The sequence below is a fragment of the Saccopteryx leptura genome, chromosome 7 (assembly GCF_036850995.1).
Source record: "Saccopteryx leptura isolate mSacLep1 chromosome 7, mSacLep1_pri_phased_curated, whole genome shotgun sequence".
In the NCBI taxonomy this organism is placed as follows: Eukaryota; Metazoa; Chordata; class Mammalia; order Chiroptera; family Emballonuridae; genus Saccopteryx; species Saccopteryx leptura.
In genome coordinates this window covers 51774485-51787443 of record NC_089509.1, presented here as the reverse complement: position 1 = coordinate 51787443, position 12959 = coordinate 51774485, and the positions used below count along the sequence as shown (strand labels likewise).

The following is a 12959-nucleotide window of genomic DNA, read 5'->3' as shown; positions in this document are numbered from 1 at the left end:
TGTAAGGTGTAGGGATAGTTTCTACCTTCAGGAACACGTAATTTACCTAGGAGAAAAGACAATATCTGAGACCAGTCTCTGACAAAACAGATCTTAAGTGTTGCAGGAATTCTTAGAAATCATAGCAGTGCAAAGCAGTCAGGGGAAGATAAATAAAGGAACAGGAGTGAATTAGAATCAGACTGCCAAGACATTTCGTTGACAGATCTGAATTCTAGAGATCATTGCAAGTTTTAGAGAAGGGAGAGGAATGTTCGTTTTAGAAAGGTTAAAGAAACCTACTGTTATATGTCATAGGCCAGGGGTCCCCAAACTTTTTACACAGGGGGCCAGTTCACTGTCCCTCAGACCATTGGAGGGCCAGACTATAAAAAAAACTCTATGCACACTGCACATATCTTAAAGTAGAAAAACAAAACGGGAACAAATACAATATTTAAAATAAAGAACAAGTAAATTTAAATCAACAAACTGACCAGTATTTCAATGGGAACTATGGGCCTGCTTTTGACTAATGAGATGGTCAATGTCCGGTTCCATATTTGTCACTGCTAGCCATAACAAATAATATGACGTGCTTCCAGAGCCGTGAAGCATGCGTCCCACGTCACCAGAAGTAGTACTGTACGTGAGCAACGCTGCACTTTGCGGCACCGCCGCATACAGTATTCCAGGAGCACAGGATGTGGATGCATCCTGCGCGCCTCTCACTGACCACCAATGAAAGAGGTGCCACTTCCAGAAATGCGGCGGGGGCGGATAAATGGCCTCAGGAGGCCGCATATGGCCCGCGGGGTCGTAGTTTGGGGACCCCTGCAATAGGCTATCCCCATGGAATTCTTCAGCAAGTGGTTGAAAATGCAAAGCTAGAACTCAGAAAGAAGGTCACAGCTGGAGATAGAGGTTTGGTAGACATGCACAGAGTGGATAGCTAGAACCCCAAAATGTAGTTGGAGATACTGAGAGATAAAATTTGAGCATACTAACATTTAAGAGGACTAGAGGAGAAAGGGAAGTCAGAGAAGATCAGTCAGTACAGCATAAAGAGAACCAAAAATGTATATCACTATAGAAACGAAAGGAGGGGAACTTTGAAGAAGGTAAGCAACAGTGTGAAATGTTTTAGAGAAAATAAAAGCCGAAATAAGGCCTGAGAAAAGGACCATCACTTCAGTGAGAATTTAATTTCATTTTATTAAATATATATACATATCTGGGTGTGGGTGTGTGTTTTTTAAAAAATAACAAAATAACTAGTACATATTTAAACTGTCATTGCACTTAGAATTTACAATCTTTTGACAGATATAAAATTTCTGAGCATCTAATAGGCAACCGGGCAAGGAAAGTAAAGTAGACTGTATATGCCTGACAAACTTAGATTCACGTCCCAGCTTTACTGTTTACTAGCTGTGTGACCTTTGGCAAATTACCTCACCTGTTTAGGCCTTTTTTTCTCATAGATAAAATGGAATCAACATAGATTGAATGAAATAATCCTGTGCTGGCACATAGTAGGTGCTCCAGCGATGTTAGTTATTTTTTGCCCCCTTTTCTTTTTTTCTTTTCATTTTCTGATAGGTATGCCACCGATAAATGGATGATTCTACTTATTCTGAATTCTGGTTTTATATTAACTAAAGTGAAAACACCACATATAGGTATTGTCCAGATTTTGTCTTCGGTCTAATGAATAAATTTTTCTTGTTGTTTTATTGACACTATATCAACTTTGTTTAAAAAACGCATTTTAACTGTGCTCTGTATTAGAAGAGAATGAATGACATTCTTCAAAAGGGCTACTTTTAAATTGGTAACAAAAAAAAAAGCTGTGTACCCTAGAGCTCATTCCAACATCAAAGAATTTGACATCATGAGTAATAGAAATAAGAAATTTATTTTTAATTGATTACAGTAATTCAACTGAGAAGCAAGAGTCTGTGCAATTAGCAGTGAGAACTGCAGAAAAACTCCTCAAAGAACTAAAACCTCAGACTGTTGAGGGCCGTGTGCAGCTTCGCGTCCTGGAAAACTATTGCCTCATGGCCACCAAACAGAAATCGAACGTTGAGAAAGCATTGAATACCTTCACCGAAATAGCAACCTCTGAGGTTCGTAGATTTTCTTTTTCAACTTCATATGTTATCTTTCTTTGGTAGTATAGAAATACGTATTTCAATTAGTTGTTTGTTTCTGAAAATTGACTCACTAGTATTAAAAATTAGGTATATAGTTTGGCATAATTTTATACAGTGTACCTTTGTTTCCAGAGAGATGCTGTTACTGTTTATATGTATTGTTGATGTATTTATCACTATTACAGTGGTGAATTCTGGAGAAAGGAAATTCTTCCAAAGGGCATATGTTAATTCTCAAGGGAGCGACTCTGTGCCCAGGAGAAGCTCTGTGTCGTAGGGGTAGCCCAGGTTAACCCACTAAGGGAAGTAAACACCCGGCTGCTTCAGAGCTCACCTTTCCACTTTTGTGAATTTGAATTTTTTCAATTCTAAGGCTAAGTGAGAGCAAAACTGACAGCCTAAAACTCAGTCATGCAAATAATGATATTGTTCTTTCGCAACATTGAAATAACCCCTGCATTATTATCATGTCAAAGGCTTTCTCTTACCCACTCAGATCCACCTTCCCTCTCACCCTCTGGTATTCTGTTTTCTGATCCCTCACACAGGGCTATATATAGTCTTTCAATTAATATTGAGGAAGGAATTATAGGCACCCACCCCATTAGCAGTTGGTAATAGCTAGTTCTAAGCAACTCATTGGATTTTGTGGTCTTTCACTCCACAATGTTGTAGGCCACCAAAAACTTATAATTTTGTGTCTCTCAAAAGATTTACAGTTTTCCTTTGTTTTCTTGTGGCTTAGAGGTCACAGTGGTAGCAATAAACTACCAAAAACCCCTACTGTGACCCCTGTCTCCCAGACCCTGGAGGATTTGGGGAAACCTACAACATCCTTTGCTTTTTGGGTACAAGTATCCTAGATGATGCTTTATTGCCACTGTAAGCCATACTTGTAAAAAACAGCATGGCAGCAACAGCAGCTGTCACATCCCGGAGCAGAGCCTCCTGCTGACACTAAAGTCATGTTCCCTGGGGCTGTGCTCAGTGGATTGGGCTGTGAGGCAGCAGATGGAGGACAGTGGCTGCCTGAACAGTGACTGTCATGTAAGTTCAGGAAAACCTGTAAGAAGACTATGAAACACCGTTTCAAGTAAGGTGTCAGAGCTCCCGAGTGTGGCGATGTGGCCTTCTATCACGTACTGAAAGTTTAAACTGTAAGATTTGAGAGAAAATGCCAAAAGCTGTGAACAACATCATAGCTGTTTCCTAGAGAGATGATCAGTTTTTGTGTTGGTGAGACTGCATTAATTTTTGTAATTCTTACATATGTGATTAGTAATATATTATCATCAAATCTGTGCACTGACTGGGCTGTCCAAAGACTGATATGTGAACTAAAGTTTCATATACAACAGATTTTACCTTGCATTTCTGCTTTTAACTCATAGGCTGTACGCATTAAATACAGTGAATATTGAATAGGCAGCCAGTGTGTGCTAAGCATAGTGGGAATCACAAGGGTTAACCAGGTATAGCCCCTTTTCTTCAAGTTCCTCAGATTCTAGGGAAGAGGAGATAAGCTGACTGTGGCACAAAACAAAATGTTTGACATTCTGTACTAGGGTTGCAAATAAAAGTGTAAGGAGTATAAGGAGAGTTGAGAGACCCTTTTGTGGAGAAAGTGTGATTTAGCAGGAACCAGGGTAACTTGCACTTTCACAGGCAGAGGTGGAGTGGGTTCATTCCAGGTGAAGGGGAAGAGAGGAGCAAAGGCAGGAGGCAGGGAAACGGGATCCTCACAGCACTGCGGCGTTCCGATCCATTGAAAAAGAGGTATGTGACAGGCGGCCATCGGAGGAAACTGGAAAATACATCAAACACAAGCGTTTCCCCTGGCTTTCATGCTATCACCTTGAAGCATGAAAGTACATAGTGTATAATCTAGCCACATTGTCCTTTGGGATCTAAAATGTTACAGCTTTAGCGTGACTTGAGTGTGAGGGAGGGAAGCTAGCTGGCTGACGCCTGAGGATGTCTGTGCCAGACTGATACCATGGGTCTACTGCAGGGGTCAGAACTGACGTTTGCAGTTTTACAAACTATTCTCGGGGTCACCCAAGAGTGATCAAGCTTGAGGAATTGATTCATTCTAATTAAACCTGAGGCGTGGGATATTTCAATCAGAGGGTTTATTTTTACATATTTTTTTTATGTATAGTGGGGCATATTTTTAGTACGTGAAGAGATCTGGACATTTTTACAGGACCCTCCTCTAGTGGGCTGTCCTAGCAGCAGCCAGCCTCTCTTCTCTGCTCCCTAGCCCGGGGGGGCCGGGGGGGGGGGTCAGTCATTGGTAATATCCCACAGAAGTCTTCAGAACTTATTTGGCAATAAGTTCTTATTTGGATGGATTTGACACTCAAATAAAACCTTTTAGCCATTCCTTAATGAGAACAAATTACATATTGGAAGTTTATTGATAGGTATAAGATTGGAGCCAGGGAACTTTGTATTGCTAAAAGCTGTTTTCAGCAAGCTCTAATGAATTGCCTTCTCTAATCCAGGGTTGTTTCTGATCCCTCGATAGTCAGTGTTGGACATTGAACATTGTGCTACTCTGCTATCCTCTGTTCCTTATTAGTTACCTAAATTTGCTATTATTACAGTGCATCATTACTGCAGTCATGGTATTATAATTTCTAAATCACAGTTTCTTATCTTATATTTGTATTTTAAACTGAAACCTTCCTCTTTATAAAAGCTTCACAAGCCCTGTGCTGAAATTTAAAAAGCACCCTAACTTGATCAGGGGCATACACATTATTACTTAGGAAAGTTGGTTTTTCCAGAGAAATTGCTTGCTCATGACCTCCATTTTATATCAATTCATGTTAGCTTGTTAGTTTCAGAGAGTGACATTTTCTGACTGTGAACTGTCTGAAAGAACATTGTGCTTTATAGACACTATCAAGAAACTGTGGACTCCAACGCTAAAAGCATATTTTAAGACATGAGTTTATTTCATATAATTTGCAAGTGATTAGTTGCATGCCTTATTTATAACATTTCTCTTTGTTGGAAGAAGAGGCTGTTGAATAAAATGAAAATGAGAAGGGAGAGAAAAAGGGAAATAGAATCAGTATAGATAAGGAGTATTATTGTGGGTAAATCCTTATTCCTTTTTATAGATGAAAGAATGAAGGAGTCAAAATGCTTATGTTCAGTTAGGATTACACTGACATAGAATTTTGTTTATTTTTCTGTATCTGTACAAAACCAAAACAGCCAGTCAATCCCATTAAAGATTGAGTCATCCTAATTATCTGGGGTTGTGTGGTTGTGGCATCTGCATACTTATTAAATTATCTTAACAGCAGCTCACCGAATTCCCACATGGTAGCTGGAGCTTTACTTGGTGTGTTAAATAATACCCTGTCACAGTTATCTGTGTGAAGCCAGAAGTAGACTTCGTGGGCCAGTCCTTACATTATGTAGCACTTGCTACTTTCCATGTGTTTTCCTTTTAAATGTAGGGTGTTTATTTATGTTTCTGTATCTGAGGGTCTAAAGTTTTGTTTTCCTCTAGAAGGATCATATTCCAGCACTTCTGGGGATGGCAACAGCTTATATGATCTTGAAACAGACTCCAAGAGCCAGAAACCAGCTGAAGCGGATTGCAAAAATGAACTGGAACCCTATTGATGCTGAGGACTTTGAGAGGAGTTGGCTGCTACTTGCTGATATTTATATTCAATCAGCCAAATACGACATGGCAGAAGAACTGCTAAAACGGTGCCTGCATCATAATAGGGTAGGCAGTTGAGGAGTAAAAAAATAATTGTCCATCCTTATTTTATAAGCTTTCTATAATAGGTTATTATCGAGTGTTGGTCCATTTCTAAGAACTACTGTGTGTGTGGTGTTTTGAAAATTAAATGTTTATTCTTACCACAATCAGAAAATAAACATTAATAATAAGAAAGAAGCCATTTGCCCTTGAAAATTAAAAAAAAAGAAATTTATGCAGTCTCAAGTTTCAGCCATAGTATGCCCTACTTACAGAAAGTGTTTTTTAGAATGTCAAGTATTTGTCTGTGATTACCCATCTCATCTCAGAACTAATGAAAATTGCAGAAGAGCATTAATTGCGGACGTCTGGCCCTCCTGTTAAGGAATACTAGATGACTTCACTGCAGCTGCCTGCCATTTCCACAGTATTAGAATCCACTGTGCATGGTGCATTTGATGGGGAAACGTTTTCAGCATTTAATTTGACTTGTTTAATAAGTCCTTATCTTTCAGTATGAAATTGAAAATCTTAAAGTCCTTAGAATTTAAGGCTTTTTACTTAACAGCGCATTTGTGTGTTTAATCAAAACAAAGAGATGTCTTATTACATAAAACATGTGTTAAAGTTAAGAATTTGTTACTATTTGTTGAGACATAATTGTACTCAACTTAGAAATGTGAAGCTATTTATAGATTCATATCAGTTACTTCAAGTCTTAATCACAGAAAAATCAATTTTTTATTCTCTTCAAACAAATTAGATTACAAACTAGATCACTTGTTTTTTAAAGAGATCATCTGATACTATTAAGCCTCTTTCTTAGGAACTTTAAGAACCTAAAACATGCAGCCAGTTATCAAATTATATTTTGTATATCTAAGTTAAATTTGCCTCGAAATACGGAGTATTTATTAAGAGACTTTGAAAAATTAAAACTGCCAAATAGTTGACCCTTTCAGGCTAAGTCTAGGATTAAGCAAGATGACATGGCAATTAAGGTTTTGATGCAGACAGAATTTAAATTTGCCAGGATGCTGAGTAATACAAATTGCATGTTTGAACATGGTGGCTACATAGAGGTGCCAGGCCTGCTTATTAGGCTTGTCAGTATTGGAAGCATAAGACTCAGGGAGTAGAGCTTAAAAACATTGAATTATGTAATCAAAAAATGGAGATCATCCAGATCTGGGACAGGAAATGTACAAAATCACACTAGACCATCTTCTCATACCAGATGGTAAGGAAGCTATCAGAGATGATTAGAGTCATGGCAACGACTCAGGAGCCAACTTGAAACACTCCCACTAGTCAAAGCTGGGACGCTTTAAAAATCAACAAGGATGGAAAGTGCAGTGCATTGAAACACACTAAATAAGTATAAATCCATGAGTTTACGAAGATATTCTCCCCCCAAAGAAAACAAATTGATCACTGCTAAAATATACTAATGAACTATTTCTAAAGCGGACAAGTAAAGATAAAGAATCGAGCATTTATACCACCTTTTCTGTTTAACTACATTACTGGATAACAAAGAGACATTTCTCATACAGGTGTTTTCTAGCTAATAAATGAAGAAACTATGACAGAATATTTTTGCAACCCTAATGAATTAATGAATGGTTCTAACATTACAGAAAGAGAATCAGACATATTTGCCTCCTGATGGAAGAACACATCCTCTGTGACAGGGCTGGACTGGGGTGAACCAAGTGAAACACTCACCTGGAGTCCAAACTGTACAGGGGCGGGCTCTTAAAAATCTTAGTAATTATCTTAGCCAATTAGTGCTGTTATATCTAAACACCATAGGCTGAGTGGCTTATAAACAACAGAAATTTATTATTCGTAGTTCTGGAAGCTAGAAGTCTAAGATCAGACTGCTAGCCGGCATGGTTGGATCTGGTGAGGGCTTCTTCCAGGTTGCAGACTGCTAACCTCTTACTGCATCCTCACATGGTGCAAAGAGAACGCTTAAACGTTCCTTTCATAAAGGCACTAATTCCAGTCAGAGAGCTGCACCTCGTGACCTAACTACCTCCCAAAGACCTCACCTCCTAATACCATTACACTGGAGGTTAAGATTTCAACATATTGAATTTGGAAGGGATATAAACATTTAGTCCATTGTAGTAATTAAAATAAACAGTAATTGAATGCAGTATTATTTTAAAAAATCAAAATATCAAAATGTTAAATAGATAGGATCTGATAGTGCTGTGCTGAACCACACTGAAGCCTGAAGCAAAAGCGGAAATGTGTGTCCTAGTCTCCATCCATGTTTGTATGTATTTTTAACCCTTCGAGTAGTGAGTATTTCATGCTCTCTGACCCCCGGGAGTCAGTTTTTTGTTTTTGTTTTTGTTTTTCAAAAAATGAAATTAGTCCCAGTTACAGTTTTATTAACTTAAAATCATGTTTGTTTGAAACCCAACTTTTGGTAACAAGAAGAATATACATTTGCCTTTTCTTAATGTTGCCGTACACATTTTTTTTTATTAATTTTAATTTATTGTGTTTACATGAGTTATGTCCCACTGGATATAACTCCACCCCCGCATCCCTTTTTATACCCCCTTTGCCCGCTCCCCTAACTCCGTCCCCTTCCCTCTAGGATTTGCTGTCCTGTTATCTGTATCTCTGTGTTATGTGTATATAGTTTCACTAATCCCTTCACCTCTCTGATCCCGTCCCCTCGTCCCCCTTCCCTCTGACAGCTGTCCCTCTGCTCCCTGTGACCCCGCCTCTGCATCTATTCTGTTCCTCAGTTCACTTTGTTCATTAGATTCCATTTTTTTAAATAAAAAATTTTGTACAATCGTACTCTGGATGGTCAGGAGGCACGAGGACTACATGAATGTTTATAATACTCAAAAGGTTAATGGGTAATGGTTTTAATGAAAATATTGTTATATTTTCTTGCATTAAGGTCAAGAAAGTACAATTACAGATTTTGTTTGGATATAAATAAAATATTCAAACTTAAAATCATGTGTTTTAATATATCTATATGTCAGTTTTTCAACTGTTTCAAAATAAACATTCTAGAAAAAATAACAATTATAAAATACCAGAAATAGAAATACTTAGTTACATATTTTTCCTTTGCCTCAGGCTTCTAAGTGGCTTGCCTGGGCCCTGTTCTATTAAGGATTTTTATCTCTTTTCCCAAAAATCAAAGTCAAATTCAAACCTTTTGGTCTAATTACAATTTCCAGAAAATGTCAGTGACACAAGAAAATATTACGTAAGCACCACAAAGACGCACTCAGCTCAGTATGGGCTGTGAGAAACTGAGACATTCTTGTGTCTGTATCAGTTAATTGCAGGGAAAGAGACAGGGGGATAGAAGAAGGGGAAACCTCTAGATCAGAAAAAAGTTGAAAGACATTTCAGCAAGTCACAATGAGTGGGCCTCATTTTGATTCTCATTCTATTGCTTCTCAGCCTTTTGGCAATGATCAAGTGTTGATTCTCATCCCAACAAACCAAAAAAACCCAAAATTATGTTGAGACCATTTGAAATTTCAGTAAAGACTAGATATTTGGTGATGTCAAGGAGTTGTTACATTTAGGTATGACAAATCATAGTTTGTGGTTATATTTAAAGAAAGTTCTTATTTTTAAAGAAGCATAATAAAATAGTTATGGATGGAATGACAATATTGGAATGTTTTTATCTGATAATACAGAAGGATAGATGGGGTAAAGGTAAAACTATTAGCTATGAGTTAATTGTTGAAGATAAAGGTTTATACGGTTCATTACTGTCATTTCCATATTTGTGTATGTTGAAATTACTCATAATAAAAGATATTCATTTGTGTGTATAAAATACAGATTCCCTTTCTTCTCACCCAAAAATTATGATTCTGTATGTTTGGGGTGGGGGATGGGCCTCAGATGAAGTCCTTTTGTTGATTTAATTGCAGAGCCAAGTCTGAACACCATCGTTTTATATGCCATTTAAATTAGTGCATGTGGTTGACCTTTATAGTCATAAGCACCCCATAAAATCTTAGTGGTACTGAGTTTAATCTATTGATACATCTTTCGCTTTTCTTCAGTCTTGCTGCAAAGCTTATGAATATATGGGCTACGTTATGGAAAAAGAACAAGCGTATACAGACGCCGCCTTAAACTACGAGATGGCATGGATACATGGCGGTCAGGCAAATCCAGCAGTGGGTGAGTTTAACAAATCAGACACTACTAGGTTTTATAGGAAACAGGATTTTTTTTTATAAATCTTCATTTAAATACATCTGACTTTTTAAGAAAAATATACACATTAAGAGCCCACTTTCTTTGTCAGTGCTTCTGAAAAATAAATTTTGTATTTACAACAAATCATTAGCTACTAATAGTTATTAAGTATCTTTCCTGAGATTCAAACTTGTCCTCAGTCTCGTTAGAGGACATCTAATCTAATTCTGCCTCTTTCTCTCCCTTCGTCCTCTGCTGTTTCTATTATAAAATGGTTATCCTGTGGGCAAAAGTGTTCCATGACAAGAAACTTAGAAAAAACATTGCATTCACCTGAAGAGGCAGTGGCACAATAGATAAAACGTCAGCCTGGGATGCTGAGGACCCAGGTTCGAAACCACGAGGTCACTGGCTTCAGTGTGGACTCATCCAGCTTGAGATTGGCTTGAGTGTGGGATCATAGACATGACCCCATGGTCAATGGCTTGAGCCCAAGGTCACTGGCTTGAGCAAGGGGTCACTGGCTTGACCGGAGCCCCCTAGTCAAGGCACCTGAAAAAGCAATCAGTGAACAACTAAGGTGACACAATGAAGAAGTGATGATTCTCACCTCCCTCTCCCTCCTGTCTGTCTCTCTGTCTCTGTCTCTCTCTTTAAAAAAAAAAAAATATTGCATTAATTCAAATTCTACAGATTTCTTTGCTATAGAACTTCTTAAAGCCTTTAAATCTTAATGTAGATTATGACATCTGTCACAGAATCGACATGTCTCTAACTTTATACAGAGTTGAGGCATGCTCCATTGAAACTGACCAGGTCTGTTCTCTGGAGCAATCCGGAGGCCTTCTCCTTTACATATAACGGTCCTCTAGTTCCAAACTCTGTCATGTCTCTTCTAAGGCCTCTTCAAACCATCCTCACTTATCTGTCTGTTCTTCCTGAAACTTGCTCCCAAGTCTTCACCCTCCTTGTTGCTATCTCTGGAAACTCTAAAAGTGTTATCCCAACTGTGCTTTGGAACACTTGGTGAGATATTTACAGTCATTAAATGAGAGACAAGGAGAGAGAGAGAGAGATGAGTGTAAGAAGATAGATTCCATGGCCAGTTAAGCTTAGAAAAGGCTGTTTTACTTGTCCATATCCTTCCTGGCCTATTGTACCAAATATGAACTAGTTCTTAAGTATGATTAAGTTCAAATTGATAATGAAGCTAGTTTTTGAAGTAGGCATTTAGTAGTAGTTCACTCATCCTAAGATGACATGTCTTTTTAACAGCCCTGTCACAGTGTAGATTCATTTCATTTACAGTCAGATAGGTTGTCTTTACACTCCCTGCCTTATCTTTTTCTGGGGTCTGTTATTTTACTAGATACATATAGAGCACAGGAACTAACTGCTAATAGCTTTTTTGTTTGTATTCTTCATCTTACAGAATAAAGCCATCTTGTAAAATGAAAATTTATAAAATGTCTGTAATTTTAATACTTTATTCTACAAAAGGAATGCATTTAGAAGCTCAGTTAAATATACTCTTCCTTGGAAGACTTCAGTAGATACTGAGATTCCAACTCACTAGTTCTTTCATTGTGTCATGCTTGTATTTGATAGATGATTTTATCAGTTCTTTTGACTTCTTGAGTAAGCATTTCTCTGAGGCTCTCAATTAATTCTTGAGTGTCTTAACATTGTCATTGCCTCCAACACCCCCAACCTGCCTGGCCATGTTAATGCATTTCACGTTTTCACTTGTTAGGGTATCCTTAATATGGTGGTGTTCTTTCCATAGGGTTCAGGATTCAGTATTGCCACTATGAAGGGCACCTGGAACTGAGATCCAGTCAGAGAAGAACACGTTCGTGTTTTTCTCTTCACACCCATTCTGAGATTATATGTCAGTTCCAGGGCTGTTCACGTTGTTCGTGTTTTTCTCCCTTTCTCCCTCCCTCCGTCCCTCTCCTGATTACATAGGTTGAATTTTTTAAGCTTGGCAGGTATAATGCAGCTGCCATTGTTTTTTGCCATTTCTAGCCCTTTATTTTCTTTCTAAATTGTTTTAACAAGATGACCTGTCAAGTCTTTTTCAACATTAAAACTTTGTACTAATTTACTGTTTTCACAGAAAATAATTTGCTAGTGTTTGGTGCTCAAAATTTTTGAAGCTTTTCACAAGTATTTAATTTGATCTCTAAAATTACACTAAGAGAGAATTATTATCCCATTTTTTGTGTGAGGATGCTTGAAATTGACAGCTCAAGTGACTTGCCTAAGGTCTCACAGCTGGTCAGGAGGTCAGAAACCGAAACTCCAATCTCAGATGTTTTGGCTTTAGTTTCATGTAAAGTATGTTTGGCATGACATTTAAAATTTTTTTAAGTGTCACAAATTCTATTTATTATTCCATTTTAGATTTTCTTTGTAATGATATCAAGTTTACCTCTTCGAAACTTACTGTTTTCATCTAGTACAGTTAAGTGTGCGCGTGCCTGCACTCGTGTGTGTGTGTGTGTGTGTGTGTGTGTGTGAGTGTGACTACCATATGACTGAGAGCAGTATTCAAATTTCCCATCGTCCTGTTTCTAAGTGGTAAAGTGAAGTATATAATGTATTAATTGCATATTATTTTACATTGTGTTATATCTCATTTATTACATGCACTGCCACCATTACATTTTTGTCTTTCCCTTAGTTTGCTAACAACCATCATTTATGAATGTCTTTTAAAAAAATAATGTCTTAACATTTTTCTGTAAATTGTCACTATTTGAAACATGACATTTCAATATCAGCCATTGTGATAATTGTTACTCATCTCTGATGTGAAATATCTGGTGACTAATCCATTCTATTCTAAGCCTCTCTCCCACTTGTTCTGCCCTCTCACC

General features: G+C 37.7%; 1 protein-coding gene across 2 annotated transcripts in view; it reads left to right on the top strand.

The window, feature by feature from the left end:
• The window catches only part of TTC21B (tetratricopeptide repeat domain 21B), an 86752-nt gene that overhangs the window by 70435 nt on the left and 3358 nt on the right, over positions 1-12959 (top strand). For both annotated transcript variants that reach the window (XM_066345593.1, XM_066345595.1), the window contains 3 exons: positions 1916-2111; positions 5668-5892; positions 9939-10059. In XM_066345593.1, coding sequence (XP_066201690.1) covers positions 1916-2111; positions 5668-5892; positions 9939-10059 — 542 coding nt within the window. The remainder of the gene's footprint in view (positions 1-1915; positions 2112-5667; positions 5893-9938; positions 10060-12959) is intronic.